Genomic DNA, 18,780 nt, shown 5'->3' on the forward strand with positions numbered 1-18,780 from the left:
AATGCGTTCGTAATGCTCCAGCCAATCTTCAACATCTTCAAGTGGGGCACCACTGAAGCGATCAGGCACAAGCGCTGAAGAAGTGTTACCTGGGCTGGATTGGAAACGGAGCTGCCTTGTATCCCTTGGACCAACTGTGGCTGGCTGGTGGAGGCCATTGGTAGAGGTACGTAATGCCTGGTAGAATGTTCGTCGAAGGAGGTCAGCTCAGGAGATAGGCCTAGCAACCGCCGACTGAAGCGGTGCACTGGTGTCGTAACAGGTGGCTGCGTGTCAAGACTTGATGAACGGCTACCAGATGGGGTGTTGAGCATCGGCAGGCTTGCTACCCAGCACCTCCACCAGTGTCCCGGTTCAACGTAAGCAGTGCACCGAGACGTTGAGTCCGAGAACCAACGGCGTGTGTTTTTATGCAGGAGCCAAGAGCAGGCGAGCAAAACAAAAGCACATCGTCTTCTTCAGTCTCTCTTTTCACGAGGCTGTTGGCGCGCACATCGTCTTCGTTCTTTGTTTCGGGCGCGGCAATATAACACAGCACTTCAACACAGGAGACAGGAGAGAAGAGACACAGACATGTGCATGTCTCTTCTTTCCTGTGTTGAAGCGCTGTTTTATATTATTATCAAGATTGTGCAGCCTTCAGCATTAGGCAAGAGCAAAAAATGTGGCCAGTTAGCCTGTTGTTTCTAAGGTGATGCTTTACCACCATAAAAATGCCAAAATAGACAGAGCACTAAAATCTGCATCCAGCAGCTGTTTTCTTTACAAATTAAATAATTACCTATATTAAGTGCTATATTGAGCCATTGAAATGACACTTAACATATATGACACATCTTTTACAAAAACAGAAGTTCAGAAAACTAAAACTACCTTGCCTCCCACAGCATACAATATTGTTTCGGGCATAACCGTTTGACTATTAACCTTTTGAGGATAGAATTTTTTCATCAAATGCAACCTCTTCACAAGTTTTTTTGTTTTGTTTTGTCCCCAGATAAACCTACTTTGAAAAAAAAAAAAAACTGCAATGTTTTTAGGTGATAATAATGTGACGAAAAATTATTTGTGCTATTACATACACGTGGGTTATCGATGAATAATCTGCAAACTTATGCGTCTTGCATAAACACATACAAAAGATGTATGAAAGCAAGAGCATGAAGAGGCATCTAAGAAGACACGGAGGCAGGAATATCATGTTGGTCCGGTCAGTATCGTCTCTCCGCACACACTTCCGAGATGTTACTCATTCATCAACATCAGAGTTTCAAATTTTAAGTACCTCCTCATATCACAGCCTGACATCCAATGATTCACACTGTGAGTGGGCAATCAAGCAGCAATTCCTAGGAATTGACGCTCAATTCACTTGCGGCAGGGCATACGTCGGCAAACTCACTCATGAGTCAACTTACTCGGACTCAAATCGAGCTGTGAGTCAGAGTCTGAGTGAATCCGGCTGAAAAATATTTTCCTGAGTGTGAGTCTCAGTGAGTTTGGCTCAGGAAAATTTTGGTGATTCTGAGTCTGAGTGAGACCAAAATGCAAGATAAATTTCTTAAGTGAGTCTAAGTGCCACTTTTTATTTGCCAACCTATGATCTTACTAGCTAATCTTCAGCATCACTATGAGCCTCATTCACATTTATACTCACATCATACTCACACATATACCAAAGCGGTATCATTCATTGATCAGAGGCATGAATTGTAGTAAAACAGATAGCTGGGCGAGTTGGCATTGATCCATGTTATAAGTTTTTTAGTGCGCACAAAAAAAAAACACAATAAAGAGACAGATGAGCGCTTATGCACTCGTCTATTTCTTGTCTGGCACAGGAAAATTCGCGAAGGAAAATTTTGGTGAGCCTGAGTCCGAGTGAGCCCTAAGTGCAAAATATATTTCACAAGTGTGTCTGAGTGAGCTCCACAATCATTGTCTACCTATGCAGCAGAGTAACCAGAGCAGATCCATAGCGCAAGCGAATTGCACGGGTAAGCACACTGAACAAAACTGCATAGTTGTGCGAAATTGTAGAAAAACAAAAACAAGTGAGAAACCTATAATAATCCTTCGTCTTATAGCCAACAAGACAGAAAAATGCAACCATGGTGGCAACACTTGCGTCAGCGCCTGCACAGAAAGAGCCATACTAATCGCACTCAGAAACATGAGTAACAAAGGAGTGCCAGAAAAAGGAACCACCAGAAGGATGAAACAGAATTTAGCTGCCGCTCGCCTGTGCACGACTAGTGAAGCATTAAAGGCCAACTGCAACGAAATTTCACCTGGGCAGTATTGGCTCAGAATGCATAGTATATGTTGGGTAAACAATGATAATGAGAGTGAAAAGGCTTGCGATCATGCATTTCATTTATAATCAGGCTCTAATTGTCAGCTAGCAGACGACGCAGAGCTCTAGCAGAGTGCCACGGCAAATCGACCACAATCAGAAATGAGGTCAATTACAGCTTGCTACCGCTCGTAAGCAGACCACCCTACAGCCGTATCGTTTCCTTTTCTGTGTGTTGCGCTTCTACAAGTGGATAATTCAGAGGATTTAACTCTTTTGTAGTACGAAATGCGGGGCAGTAGGCTGCTGGAACAAATGCTATGGCTGGGGACCAACTTTCACGCTTTTTCGAGAAACATGAAGCTCTAAAAGCTGCGGGTTATCAGAGTGAACCGAAAGAAATGGAATGTGTCGAAGAGCGTGGTGTCTTATGCGATGCACTTCAAAGATAAAGAATATAAACACTACCGATGTCTCTCCACCCAAATACTGTTAAAACTGAAAAGAATGTCAAATCCTGACACAGAGCCTTCCATTCAACCATGGCCAACACAACAGCGTGAAGCCCCGACAGAGTTCGGAGAAGCGCCGGAGACGACGTGTATTCATATTAGACAGCTTTAGCAAAGCGTAAAATGCCTGCGTTAGCTCATTACATTTGCTGCATTACAGCATGACACTACCAAAAAAAAAAACAATAAAATGATGCCCCGCATCGTGCTAGACTAGCTGAGCCATCAATGATCGTCTAATCAAAGCTCCAAAAGCTGATCGGCTCCCTTTTAGTTGCGAGTAGCAAAAACAGTGAAGTTCAAGAGGAATGCTATTGTGCTCAGTTGAAAGAAGCTTAAGCCCATAAACATAAAGAAAACGAATTGTGTTACGATAGGTTTCATGTAAATTTTTTGGGCACTGTCAGACAAGAGTTTACAAAAATGCAGGAATGCTTTTGATAGACATGGAAGTATGTTAATGCGAGCATCAGTATTGAAACGACGCCGTCGAGATCAACAAAGCGAGAATATCTAAAGCGTAAGCGATTGGCATCATTCACTGTAAACAAGCGACTTCACCAAGACAGCTGGACAAGACGGTAGGCGTGAAGCCGGCAGACGTTATTTAGTTACGCATTTTAATGAGCTTTTATGACAATGTATTCATCAAGGTGCATGCCTGCATTGTATGTTTTTTCGTTACTACTAAACTCTTTGGTTACCACGCCTATTCAAATCGATCACCAGTGATCGACGCTTTTCGGTCATCGATTTTGGCATGCCTAATTTCTTTCTTGTGCACCCAGCACCTTCTAGTAGTTAGTTCAACCACTCAATTTTCAGATTTTTTTTTTTTGAATTTCTGACATGGGCAACATAGGAATTTTTCACAGACTTTTGCGCGAACCAACGTGCGTGTGTAGTTGGAAAAATGCCCTAGATTGGCGAACTTGACAGAAGTGCGTGCCCCTCGTGATTATGTTACAGTAACTTCGAAATTCTGTAATGAAAAGAAACTTTGCAAGCCAAATATCTAATTAATGTGTTAGCTTTGAAATTTGACTGAGTGGAGCAATAATAATTGTCAGAAATTGATGCCAGCTAATCAATAGAGAGCTGTTACTAGTATTCAGGAAAAATTAATTCTATAAAAAAATATTTCCCAAGGTATGCCGAATGTATAAAGTGTGCAGGGGGCTCTCACAGACAGTTCCCAGCCACTTTTGTTTTGTTTCTATCGTTATATCCGACACATGGTCACATCTAGTGTCACTAGTCACTCCTATTACACGGTCACTCCTAAAACACTAGCACTGCTTGAAACTGTCTTGTGACCCCACCTTATTTTAGTGAGAACGAGCTGAGATTTCGTGGATGACAGCACCTCAGCTAGAAGTTTTATGGCGACGATGTTTTGCGTCAGCCTGAGACATCCGTAACTGCTCATGGGTTTGTTTTGTGTACATCCTCAAGTTATCTCCTCCGCCGCAAGTGCATATAGCTTCTAACCTTTGTGCATAGTCTTATAGTTATTCAGGTTACGTGCGTGGTCCACACTTCGCTAGGGCAAGGTGTGGGGGCGCTGGCTGCAGACCTTCTCCTAACGCGAAGAAGGCCCCCAGAGCACATCTTGGCCCTGACTACGGAGCAGTACAAAACATTTTAGAACTACACGCGATATTGTCCTTTTTTTATTACGATATGCCCAAAGATGCAAAGGAATATGCTTGGATGCATATATTGGAACGCCAACCTATGCGGAGTGATGTGGCTCATGGAAAGAGGTGACGCTACATGAAATAGCGAAGTTCATTGGACATCTCCTTTATAGAGGAATTATTCACATCACGGGTATCCATCTATATTAGACTACCTGGAGATTTTTATTGCAAGGCAACGTAAATTTATTGAGAAGAGTGTAGGAGTACACTTATGTCTCACGAAAAACCATGCAATGCTTTACCGCATGGCATGAGCAATGAAGCAGCACCTCGGTTCGGATTTTCTTTGTCTATGTGAAGAGAAACATTTTGTACAACATTAATTATTTTGATACTGTTTCTGGGTCATTTATCTACAAAATGTACATTCTGAATTTTCTTTGTTTTGAATATTTTTGCATATATATTGTTTTTTATTCCACTGTTTACCAGCTGGTGACGAAAAATTTCATACTTGTCACATTTTAATTTATTATAAAATATTTTTGTTGCTCTACAACATATATTTTTGGGAAAGAACATTTAATGCTGTAAAGTTTGGTATGCTGCAATGCTTGCTGGAGTACTTTTCAAACCGGCAAAAAAGATCATCCCGAGACATATAGAAAACAACCATTCTCGTGTGGTAACAAAAGAGTTAAAGAGAAAACTCTGGTTCAAGCAAGGCCGCGAAGCGCATACTTCGGAACGCAGAGCAGACAATTCGCCTGCATCGGTCGGTCTGTCGAGCCGCTGTCTACCTCACTTTTGGTCAGCTGTAATGGCGTCGTTTTTTCTAGTACTGGAATCTAAAATTGCGTTGTTGGCGAGTTTTTCATGGGTAACTACTTGCATTTCGATGGTTAAATTCAGCAGGCAGCATTGTCTGAAGCGAGACTGCCCACAAATTGGCTTATTGGGGTGTACAGAATTTCCTTGCAGTTAGCCTTTAAAGAAACAGAGATTGATTAATATGTGGGTTTAACGTCCCAAAACTACCATATGATTACGAGAGACGGCGTAGTGGAGTGCTCCGGAAATTTTGACCACCTGGGGTTCTTTAACGTGCGCCCAAATCTGAGCACACGAGCCTACACCGTTTCCGCCTTCATCGGAAATGCAGCCACCGCAGCCGTGATTCGACCCCGCGACCTGCGGGTCAGCAGCCGAGTACCTTAGCCAGTAGACCACCGCGGCGGGGCAAAGAAACAGAGAGACATTGGCACAAGAAAAAAAATCCCAGTTATTCCCGTGATGCAGCAGCACATAATAAATAAAAATGATCGAACATGCCACACTTTTTAAACATAAAAGTGAAGATATACATATACATCATTGACTATCTTGAGGGCACTTGCGGAGGACATACATGTATATCATTGACTCTGAAAGGGTTAACAAGATACAAGGGTTTTACAAGATACAAGATGTGCTTTTTGCATAACGCATTACAACAATACGTGGCACATTAGTCCCTCTACGCATGCAGTTCGCCTTTTCTAAATTATTGTAGCAATTACCAGATCGTAACCCCAACAGCAACCCTAACTGCGATAATGTACCGCAACATGGCAGCCCCCATACAGCTTAGACCTTCCATTTCCATCCGAATTCGAGCTGTTTACTGGCTATTTACTCAGACAGCAAGAAATAAATGGTGTCATTTTGTCATTGCTTAGTCTCATCTGATGCTTATGGTACGGCATCACGTATCTTTTGTGACTACGATTCCAATCAACTGCTTGTTTTGGTTCCGATCGGACTACGAAGACGATGGTGAGCATAAGATATGTTTGATTTCAGCTGAGCAGATGATGGCTCAAAATCAGCACTAGTGATGCATTTACGATGTGAAATGCCCTGAATACTTATAATTGTTTACTGCATCAATTATTTGTTGTTCCACTCTAGAACGGTACGTGATGGCCACTTAAAGTGCGTGGATTAAATCTTTTGAGAGCTATAGGTTAAAGATTTAGTGTTTTCTGAAAGCAGCAAGGTTAGTACCACTAAATGCGATTGGTGCGATCAAAAAAAGAACTCAGTTGAAGCACCAGCATGAAAATTTTTATATAAAAAACCGCACTCCTCACAAATGTTGGCAAGCATTCCCTGTACAAGTGGGTTTCTGACCATCAAACAAATGGCAAAGGGGCGTTCCCGAAAAGGCTTTTGCATAGTAGTCAATGAAACAGGCGAGCTAACACCAAAGAGACACCGAGAAGACATACAGCAGGAAATGTGACGCAGATGAACATATGCCTTGGATGGGCGTTTTCCTTTCTTATTGGCTAAAGGCCCTGCAGCTTCAACAGTGTAGCAAGGTACTACTAAGATGGAGTATAGAATAATGACTGGGGACTAAATATGGATGCCTTATAAAATTTTTTAAGTTGTTGTATGTGCCACCATTGACAGTGGCAACAGCTGTGAAAAAATACTGGTTGTAATACCCTTAAAGCATAAGATGCCCCATTCCCATCAACGACTTCATAAAGATTACTAGTGCCTTATGGCACTTGTCAACACTATTAGGCAGATGTGCACAGCTGCTATTTAATGTTTAAATTCATAGCTCAGCAGAGCTATGAAATTGAAATTTTCCTCATTGAAATTTTCCTCAGCCGGACTCTGACTTGCTAAGCTTTTTGAACTGGACACACTCCGACTCTGACTCACAGCTTCAACCGAGCCTCAGTGAGCACGAGTAAGTCAACTCGTGGGTTCATTAACATGAAAATAGCTTTTGTATTATGTCCCTTCATATACGAATTATAAGTAGTTTCAATACAGTGAGGACATTTTTATGAAATACACCAATGATGAGAGATATTTTTATCAAGAATGTCTTGTAAAAGAGTTTGCAGGGTGAGGTCATGGCATCCCCTTCGTAACTCATACCTCTGATCAATAATTAATGGGGAGGCACATAAACGCCAGTGTGTCGAGACATCTGTGAATCGACTTATAAATGTAAGCCAATATAAGGCTTATGGTAATGCAGAAGATGAGTAGTAGATAGGACCATACGTCGGCAATAAAAGGTGGAGCTTGCTCAGACTCACTCAGGAAATATATTTTTCACTTAAAACTCATTCAGGCGAAGAACTGGCTAACCTCCCTGTCCTTCCTCATTTATTCCTCCTCATTCAGGTGACTTGAGACCCACCAGTATATTCCTCTTCTGGACTCACTCTGACTCCAACTTACTAAAATTTCCTTCAACCGGACCCACTCAGCCTCAGACCCACTATATTATTCACCCGAACTAAATCAGACGCACAACCACAGCCTGACCTGAGTAAGTGGGTTTGAGTGAGTCAACTCATGAGTGAGTTTGCCAACTTATGGTCAACATCATCTTATGAGTCATGCAAAAGTTAAATGCTCATAGCGATTTACAATGCTGGCATGAATGAACTGTCTCTCTACCATAATAATTTCTAGTCAGAGCTCATCAAGAAATCTATATAATTACAGGTAAAGCCTAATTAATTCAAACTCAACGGGGACTCTAAGATTGTTTGAATTAAGTGGAGTTCGAATAAGTGGGTGCACACTAAACTGAATGGACATCTCACCCCACAACACGGATGGAACTCAAGGAAGCGATCTCTAGACTCATTATCATGAACTAAGCACTATCACACCTTTGTGGCACATGATATCTTCATGGCGAGCAGAATAAGAGCGAGCAGAATTAATTTATCAGTCAATGCACCAGAATTGATGATTGATTGATTTGTGGGGTTTAACGTCCCAAAACCACCATTTGATTACGAGAGACGCCGTAGTGGAGGGCTCCGGAAATTTTGACCACCTGGGGTTCTTTAACGTGCACCCAAATCTGAGTACACGGGCCTACAACATTTCCGCCTCCATCGGAAATGCAGCCGCCGCAGCCGGGAATCGAACCCGCGGCATGCGGGTCAGCAGCCGAGTACCTTAGCCACTAGACCACCGCGGCGGGGCCAATGCACCAGAAGCAAGCACTGACGCATTCATGTGAGCAGTAAGCATATGTCTGAAATATATGACATCATTCACGCTCCAAAACACGCTTATTTACATGGCAGAGTCAGCATAATCAAATTGAAAAGTAATCAGTATTTGCTTTTGCTTGCATTTCTTCAGACGCGACTTCATGAGCATCGTTTGCAATTTGTCCAAGAACTCCATCGCAGCATTGTTACCTTCTGAAGAATGCTACTGTTTCATTGTTTTTAATCTCCAGTTTGGCTTGTTAATGTAACACATTGTGATCACTGAGAGCCAACATATGGGAGGAGGGATGAAAACCAGGGGCTCCCAGTTCAAATCAACCTACTTTTTTTTATCACTGGTTTCGCACAACAAAAATAACAAATGATAAAGGTTTTGCTAGCTATGCGAGTGGCATCGTTACACAAAAGACATCTGATAAAACAATAGATCTTACTTGTACCATGCCGTAACCATCCTGCAGGGGAACCACGATTACTACTGCATGCAGTTTGATTACGATGGATAAACCATGATTCTACCAACTTTAGTGGGCCTCAGCATTCTTCATGTGCCAGTTTCATCACATTATCACAAAAATATGGTCATTTCTTCAGGCAGTGGTCAAGGTCAACTAATTCAAGCTTAGGACATGTTGCATGTGTATCTTTGGCAACATTCCTTGTGTGCTCCTTGAGGCGAGTACAATGTCGCCACCCCGTCTCACCGATGTAACTGGTGTCACAATTAATGCACTTGAACTTTACACCATGTCGCTCTGTTAATCTCAAGAAGTGTGGTTCTTACATTTCTAGAACACATTTGCAAGTGTGCGTATAGGTCTAAACACTGTTTCAACACCTACAGGCCTCAAAGCACTGTGCACTGCTTCTGACACACCTCAAACGTAAGGAATGCACACAAAAGAAGTTGCCTGATTAACGTTGCTCTCGCGAAGTCAATGCATATAATGTCACGTATCATCGACAAACTGCTGAGGGTAGCTTTATTTATTCAAAACAGTGGCAACGTTTGTTTCTTGATGTTTCTCGAGGGCCTGCATAGATGACAGCACGTCACAGCGTGACAGAAGGGTGTCCACAATGGCATATTTGTGTTCCCCAGGGTCGTGTTAGTAAAAACTAAGCACATGGCTACTACCGCAAAATTTACAGTATATAGCAGTCTCCAACAAATCGCCCTCACTCCAACGTACTAGCACATCTAGAAACGCTAAAGTGCCAAGATTCTCCACTTCAAAAGTAAATCGGATGACAGGATGAACGCTACTGAGAGCCTCAGCCCCATCCCTGCGGACACAGAGAGGCGCGGTGTATGTCAGCTGCATTAACTGTGACGCCAGTTACATTAGTGAGACGGGGCGGCAATGTCGTACTCGTTTCAAGGAGCACGCAAGAGACGTTCAATAAGCCACACATGCAACACATGCTAAGAGTGAATTAGATTACCACTGCCTGAGGAAAGGACGTGTTCGATTTTGATCGGAAACTCTCCAGTCAGTGCAGCTTGGATGCAGCTCTGTGTATTGCATATTTGTAAAAAGTGGAACATGTAGCACTTCTCAGTTCTATTGAAATAATGCATTATAATATCTGTTGAATAAAGATACATATACATATATATATGTGACGCTATGATGAATGGGAGACGTGGCCTGGCTCATACACCATGTTTATTCCATTTTCACTTCTTCCTCATCTACCTCTACCAACTCCTAACCATCTACCTTCTTGTCTTACAGGATCCAGATTTCCAGAACGCAACAGTCAGCCTCGCCCACCAGAGCTGTACTAACCCAGGATTGCTGCCCTCTCCTGTGAAATCTTTGTGCGACTTTACGGAACTTGAATCTGACGTGGAACTACAGCCCATTTGAACATTTTTTTTTGTGTGTGTTCTAAGACTGCTTGTTCATCAAGCATTGTAATATGCAACGCGCGCATTCTTTCGGGAGGAGGGGGAATCCTGTAACGTAAGAAGGTAGTGATGGTTATTCTTACTGAGGTAGTGATGGTTCTTCTTACCGAGCCTTCTTACTGAGCATAGCATTGAGATTTGTGCCCTCTAAGGCTAAAGCAGACAGATGTATTATTCTGTCAATAACATACTTCTGTCGATATCATACTACTGACCCATAGGATTGCTGTGCTAACAAAGAAGCACAAACTGAAGACGACGAATATCGGCTCTAATGAAGCCATCATTCTTACAATCAATGGAAGCACTGCAACCTGCTGATACGCCTGTTAAGATAAAATGGACTACACACTTATTTCCTTGTGCAAACAACCACACTGTCACCATACAAAACATCCACTTTACAGTAAGGCATCCCACTTCAAGTTTTACATGCGAAGCCTTTCTCTGCATACTGCGAGCATTTTTGGAGTGTCCGTCTGTCTGTCCAGTTGCTTACATCTGGGTGCTCTCATGATCGCCCCCTTAACTTGACGCGAACCAAAATTAGTATGGGAGGGTAGGATGGTTTGACGAATATGACACGCTCGTCAAGACATAAATAATGTGAGAATTCCATCGTGTATGTCGTCAAACATTTTTGCCTAACAGTGGCACATACCCGCGAGCAGGTATGCGCCACTGGTATGCATGTATGGGCCGCAGATGATTGACACTCAGTATGACACTCAGCATGTATGGGCCGCAGATGATTGAACACACATGCGTAATTTAACCACATGAGCATTGAGAAAAAGCGGGTATTGGCAGCGTTCACCAAACGAATGCAATGAAATGTCAGGGTCCCAGCAGGAATCAAACCCCAGCATTCTGCACGGCAATCAGGTATTCCACCACAGAGCCATGCTAGGTCTCAAAACTACTTTTCAAATAGACACTAATGTTCGAGATACATCCAACTCTGGTTGCAGTGCTGGTTATCAAATTTTATAAACATTAGATATTTAATCCTACAATACAGCCGTCACATCGCATAAACATTAATTGTAGTTGGGTGCGATTCGCTGAAGTTGATTTGTGTAACAGTGTCCAGGGCTACCATCCTCACGAGCACCCGCGCTTCATATCAGCTTTATGCTTTTGGCGTTGCTAATAATCATGTTCCTGTTGGCATCATTGTGCAAGTGCAAACAACTGGTTATATAAACATCTGCAGCTGTTCAACATATGTCTGTATATGCAAAATTCGCACATATATTTACTGCCATCTCATAACATACCACTCAATAAAAAAAACGCTGTTACCTTCCTTCCGCATGCTCCTCATAACGTCGATTCCCAAGGTACGTGGAACCTGCCGAATATTTTTCTTTCTTTTTTCCAATTTAATTGGTGCACTAATGCTGTGCTTTCTAGACACAATTCGCTGTGTTCAAATTATTTAAAGAAACCTAGTTTCTCAATGTTACAATCCTTTTTCTGCTGCATGTTCTATTCGTTTTGTTGAGATTGAAATGTTTTTCTGTGCAACTACAGCTGTCTAAAGTTATGCCACGCATTGTACACTGTTTGTTTCTGTGCCAATTGCCTGAAATGATTGAAAACAGGGAACTCAGAACAAAATTATAATTTTTCAATGACAGTAGTAATGCCAGCAGAATTTTCATAACTGCAAATAGAATCCCCCAAAAAAGTTCACTAATCGACTTTTAAGTGTAAATCTCAATAGTATTGTTGCAATTGTAGAATTTAAGACAGCCAGTCGTACTCAAAGCATAACTTTTGGACAGAAGCTCTGTGCCCTGTACTATTTATGAACTGTCCCAAAAAAAGGGGGGGAAATTTTTATAAGGACCATTTCAAGTGAATGCATTTCCAGCTGCACACTATTTATTTCAGTGCTGCACAACTGACCTTAAGCAATATAAAAATGCCCCCTAAAATAATATTATTTCCAATTAATGCACAAATTCATATGTCTGCCACTAATATGAACCTTGGTAAGAAAAAAATTTTCTCTAGGACGCCCATAAGGCAAGGAAACTTGAGAGGTCTGGGAGCGGCACTTGCACCAGTTTTTTTGGTAAATCTGGGAAAACTTGGTAAAGTCAGGTGCAAAGGCATTGGCAGGGCCTCATTTTTGACACAAGTATGAGTGACGTTGCTCTCTGGCAATGGCAAAGGGCGAGGCAAGGGCGCTGATGTCACCCGTGATAAGGTGCTACCTTGATTTCGACAGTCGCAACACCTAGTGTGCAGCAGTGCTAGAAGGTAGACGTGACACGAAGAAATGAAAAGTCCTTTTACTGCTGCACATCAGGAGTCACGAGACTGTCGAGATAAAAACAGCGTGTGTGAGCAATGGATGCACGCAAGGAGACATGGGCGGTGTCACGCATTCGACGCCAGTGAGTCCACTACCCCTTTTCTAGTTCACTGCACCCTGGCACATCTACAAGAACAATTAGTGAAGTAAGCAGGTGCATGTTCTCATGTGGGGAAGGGAATAAGGAAGGCAGGGGCAAGCAACACCTGGTGAGCAATGGAGCATGCACACCCTACGCAAGTCCTATCCTGTGATGTACGCGAGACAAACTGCGTAACCCTACACATAGCTGGTGGAAAGAAAGGTAAGACTGGGAGAGAGTGTGCGGCGACGAGAATGTGACGTCAACATGCCAGATGTTCATGATCATTTAGCATATTTTTCTAGTTATGCAATACCTTAATGTCCTATATTTTATATACAACCCTTCACTTAAACTACTGCACCCCTTTGATATAAGTTTTCAGCCTTCAAAAGCCCCAGTGTATTCCTTACGTGAACACATAAAGAGGTAAATCGTAAGTGCTCATTTTTCATTGTTAGACAAAGAATTAATCAGAACTAACAGACAATAATGCCATCAAAAGTATAGGGAATGTTATTTGCACACTTGACAACAACTTTTCTTGACAGCACTGTGGAAACTAAAGAACCGAAGGGCATGCCTGCTACTGCACCAAGAAATAGTACTTAGGTTTACTCATAATTTTCTCATTTGCCTTGCTGAGATAAACCTTCAAACGCTGCCAAAGACACATGAGAAGAAGCATATCGTTGATATCCACTCTGCCAGGTGCTGCAACGATTCTAACTGTGTAAATGCTGTTTCTACTAACTACTACTAATTATGACTCCAATTTTAATTTATTTTTTTAATGTGCACTACATCATATACAACCCTAGGCTTCACCCATTCCATCCCGTTTATATATGGTTTGCTTCAACAATTTAAGCTGCATAACTACTGTTTATATTACTGCTTACTAATTAATTTATGAGATGCCTGAATGTCTACTCTATCATGCTAGCACTAGAAAGGGTGGACTGAAAGATAACAGGGTATAGCAGGGTGTTCGTGCTACTAAAACCAGTCTTCAATGCCAAATTATTATTAACTCGAGACAGTTCACAAAAGTGACAGATTATGTAAAACAGAACATGAGGAACATAATTACACAGTAGTCTTTTTTTTAGAAAGCTGATGTTTACTTGTTTGCCTATGAATCAAATAAAGTAATTTTAGAACAGAGCTGTCAAGGTGAATTTCGCATTCTTTTTGCGAGGTGGTGATAATGGTTGGCACGCTGACAGCAGTGTGGTTGGTCCAAGAACATTGAGCAGCATGGTCTGTTTTGTAACCTCAAATTTACTTTGAAACATAACTGTTATTTAACAAAAGTTGCCTTATACTTAGCTTTGAATAAGCAGTACCGTCTCATCTGCTCCACATTATGGTTTAGCTAGAAGGGGTCCTGATCAACAAAAATTTTCTGCATATGATTCATAAAGTTTCTGGCTAAGGTGAATTTTAGTATCTCTTATGAGTAAGTCGCAGGTTCGGTCCCTGCCCACAGTAAGTTATCTTTTCATACACTTTTATTTTTCACATTTACATTACAATTATGTCTTACAACATCCTCTATACTTTTCTTGACATCATTTCTGTTAAATCTCATTAATACTGTGTCAAACAAAGAAAATGAGCCCTTAAGTGTACACTTCTTTCCTTCATTTCAAGTAAGTACACTTCTTTCCTTCATTGCACAGAATTTTAAAGAAAGAACATATGCTTATACGAGCATTTGTCAAGTTTAAATAGATAATAAACAAAGCAAAACAAATCCCAATACCTCAATAAATATGAAGCACACACCAAAGACAGCTGTTTTTATGTGTTTTTTATAATTGTCAGATTTACAGTTTATGTATGCTTCATATTTAAAACAATGACGGTTGCCGGTTAAAGAAATATGGAATTTTTTTACAATGTACCAAAATTTTGTGAAGAACAAGATATGGTCATATGATTCAAATGTGTATATAATTTCTTTAGCACAGACATTGCCTCCGAAATTCTGCACACAGCTAGAATGATCTTCACAAGACAAACAGAACTCTTCAAATAACCACATAAATTTCAGCTACAGCTGCGCATCATCTTTACAAGCACGTTGAAGAGCTTGCTCTAGTTAGGTCGAAATCAGTGCCTGAAAACCTGTCAGCGGTGGCATGAACAGTCTTCGAAATTTCGTGCTAGTGAAGCTAAAAAGAGTTTTACCTTTAAATAGACCCCAATCTAAAATGATGACTCTTGGTGACAATATGACAATCAACAATACATAAAAATGTGACCATTTATGAAGAACATTATCTAAAGTAGATAGGCAGGCCAACATCAGACGAGCATAGCAATTCCGTTCAGGCAGAATTCTATTATTATAGGTCATCTGCACACAGAGACAATACCTGTAATTATATCAAGAAGAACACTTACCACTTTAGAATTCAATATTTTCAATCTAGCTGTTCGTCGTCAGATGTTTAATGGAAGCACGAAAATTGTGGGTTAAGTAAGTGGATAAATACTGGAAATATCCACTTTGTTGTCCAACATTTTTTTTATATATATAATGTTATCACACCTCTATAACTTCACTCATAGATTCGTGCAACACTATCAGTATATGCCACTGAAATAGTAAACAAGAAATTGTACATTTTAATGTGTCGAAGTAATATAATTTGCAGGCTTTTCAAGTTAAGCGAGACACTCACCATTAGATGCACTTAGAAGCCCACACACTTCATACAACCACATTAAAAACCTGGCATTGTATGTGTATGATACATAAGGCATTCACTGAAAAGACATTAAGGGTCGAGTTACTTGAGGTTGCCCAAACAGAAAAATCAGCAGTTTGAGACCCCTTGCTAGAAAACGCAATGTAATGATATTAAAAGAGCCAGTAAACGATACTAAAAAAAGGCAGTATACAGCTATAGTAATGTGCGACTCGAACATACTTACAATCAAACATGCTTTTTCCCTCCATCACACATCATGCTGAAATGAGAACTCACCCAAAGTGAACAATTTGCCAGCAGAACCTAAAACTCAAACTGAGCACTTTCCGGTAGAACATGTTATGTGAGTATAAAGCACAAACAAAGCAGGTAGATGATTCCATAAGGGCCTCAGCTGAAAGTACATGCAAGCATTTTTGTGTTTTGTTAGCTAAGCATGATGGCTTCACTACAGATAAAAAGTGATCTCTCATTAATGCTTCCAAGTTTACCAGAGATTGCCAGAGCTAAAGTGCCACCAGGCCAGTAGATGGCATTTTAACAGGCATAAAGAAATGAAAAGAAAAAAAAACGTTCTGCAAAGACTGAGTGACAATGACATCAAGTAGTATGCTTCTTTCTCTGATTCCTTGTCTCAAACAGGAATCATAGCAAGCAGCAGATTTTTCAATGGATGAAGAGAGCAAATACCAACCCTGGTTTCCTCAGGTGGTGGAGGCAGGACTATCCAGTTATACTTGCGCATCTCAACAGGAACTCGCATGCGCTCATAGTCCCTCCACTGGGAGCTTAAGGATTCGAAGCAGGTGAGGCATGATACTACACCATCACGAAGAGTTAGTGCACCAGCTGGCCTTGGATGCTCCCTCAGAAATGGAAACTCACGCACAGTCAGTGTTCGCACCCGTCGCCGATATGTGGTTATACCACAGATATAGCACACATAGTGATGCGTATTGTATCGGCGTGCTGCCCTTGCTGCATCCTCGGCATGTGGTGAGCTCTCGTAGGCCAGCCACTGAGCCATCAAAGAGTGGAAGCAAAAAGTGCACACACGTGCAGTGCCTGTGCTGTCAAGCGCACCCTGACCTGCATGTGACTCAAGAAAAGGAAAGAATGGACCAGGACCCTCCCGGCTTCCCACAGGAAAGGTCTCACTCGTTGGCTCAGAGCAGACAAAACAAGCACCTTGCGATGCTGAAGGTGGCGACGTCAAATGAGCGGTATGATAACGCCGCTGGGTCAATGGCAGTCCAGCGCTCTCAAACGCGTCCCATTGAAGCTGCAGCTCAGTACAGCACTCAGCACAAAGCAACACACGGCCCTGGTTGTCCATGGGCCTTGCAGCAATGGGTCGGGCCACGTCGCGCAGAAATGGGAAATGCGGACCTGCACCTGGCGAGGTGTCACAAGAAACGAGGCTTTCCATCGGCCCAATCTTTTCGCAGAGGTAGCAGCCAAGATACTTGGTCTGGGGGGACAGCAGCTGCTTACGCAGAACACTCGCTGGCGACGGCGAGACAGTTGGTGTCGTAGTCCCCTCATGCAAAATCTTAAAGTTCCGTTTAGACTCGGGCACATTGGAGATTTCAAAAACACGAAGCTGGCGCTGCAAAGACTTAAAGCACATGGAACAGACCACAGCTCGGCCTGCAGGTGTGAGTGGCTGGGCACCCGGCGGTGGGGCCATGGTGCGTAAGAAAGGAAATCCAGGCTGCTGGTCGGGTCCGGGAACCGCACTGACCACGCGCTGGGCACTTACAGGGCACTCGAGGCCACACGTAAAGCAGGTAAAAGAGCGAGAAGGTAACCGGTAACGTCGTTCAGAGTGGGGCACACTGTAACGCTGGTAATTGTCCCACTGTTCCAACAGCATTTTATGGCACGGTTCACAAGCTTGAACGCGACCTGACGAGTCCATGGGCTTGGCACCTGGTGGCTGCGGATGCGACACCAGTGTGGGAAAGAAGGGGCAGTTGGAGATGGGCTTAGCATAAACATTAGCTAACGGTCCATTTCGATTGAAGTTGCCACATATAAAACACGCCTCGTTGCTCGTTGATGCAGTTATCACCACCGGTGGCGCAGCGGCGGTCACCCCGGATGCGGGTAGGCTCAGGTCTAAAGCTGCTGGGGCAGCAGAGACAGCAGCAGGAGAATGGTGAGCACTGCGCTCGGGACTCTCCTCCTGCGCCTGCATACTGGGCTCCATACCCGCATAGGGCCCGTTGTCAGTACGCTTCAGCCAGTACATACGCTTGTGTCGAGGAGTGCCATTTTGTTCGTGAGCTTCCCACTGCTGCGTAAGAAAGGAGTAGCACACGGGGCAGGCGAGAACGACACCTTCGGATGTCGGCCGCTCGGCGCCTAAGGGAGGGATGTGTGTTTCGAGGAACGGGAAGTAGGGGCCCCGCTCCCGGGGCCGCGAATTAAGCGGATATTCAGCTCCGTGACTACTGCAGACGTAACAGACTCCCTCGGTTGAGCTAAGGCCAGAGGATCCAGGCTCCTCTTTGACGCGGACACCGAAGGTGGTGACAGACATCGCGACCGCTGCTCGATTGGCGCCCGGCCACTACCACTTCACTTTCATTCAAGCCTGAGAAAACATGTTCAAATCAACAGACATCGCGCGGTCACAGTAGCCAGGAGGGGCCAACGACCGCCGTAAGGTGACGAGGAGAATACGAAAAAATTCTCTAGCGTAGAAGCGGCGTAAACACGGTCCAATTTCAAGGGCGCTCAGTAGCTTTCATTGTCAAGAGCCGCACACAGAGAGCCCAACGAACCCCGTGACTATCTTGCCTTAGACATTGCGCGGCAACTTCTTCGTGGGTGGCAGCATTGATCAGTGTCGTCGGTGAAGTCCTAGAAAGTCTGTAAAACATCCCAAGCGTCGACACACAGCGCCAGGGCACCGTCAAGCGCTGTAAAGTTCGGTTCAACTGCCCGCGCCATGCTTTAGGTACAAAAGTCGGCGGCCATCTTGAATGAGCCGTCCCGGCAAACACCGCGGCCGCGCACGTATGCCCCTGCCCTGCAGCAGCAGCAGCAGCGGACGAGACATCTGTCCGTCTGTGGTCCGTCCGAACACCCCTCCTTTCTCCTCCCCTCCGGAAGTTTCAAGTCCTATGCGGATTTTTATATTTTTCCTTTATGGCATCTCCTGCGCTTCCTCTCGGCGGCCTCTCCCCTTATACTTCTTTGCTTCAACCGTGGCCACTCGTAAATAACGCCGCG

General features: G+C 43.2%; 1 protein-coding gene across 2 annotated transcripts in view; it reads right to left on the reverse strand.

The window, feature by feature from the left end:
• LOC119176594 (uncharacterized) overlaps nucleotides 1-18,226 on the reverse strand; it is a 184,220-nt gene extending 165,994 nt beyond the window's left edge. For both annotated transcript variants that reach the window (XM_037427952.2, XM_037427950.2), the window contains exon 1: nucleotides 16,235-18,226. In XM_037427952.2, coding sequence (XP_037283849.1) covers nucleotides 16,235-18,085 — 1,851 coding nt within the window. In that variant the 5' untranslated portion in view covers nucleotides 18,086-18,226. The remainder of the gene's footprint in view (nucleotides 1-16,234) is intronic.
• Between the last annotated feature and the right edge of the window lie 554 nt (nucleotides 18,227-18,780).

The sequence above is a fragment of the Rhipicephalus microplus genome, chromosome X, assembly GCF_043290135.1.
Source record: "Rhipicephalus microplus isolate Deutch F79 chromosome X, USDA_Rmic, whole genome shotgun sequence".
Classification (NCBI taxonomy): domain Eukaryota; kingdom Metazoa; phylum Arthropoda; class Arachnida; order Ixodida; family Ixodidae; genus Rhipicephalus; species Rhipicephalus microplus.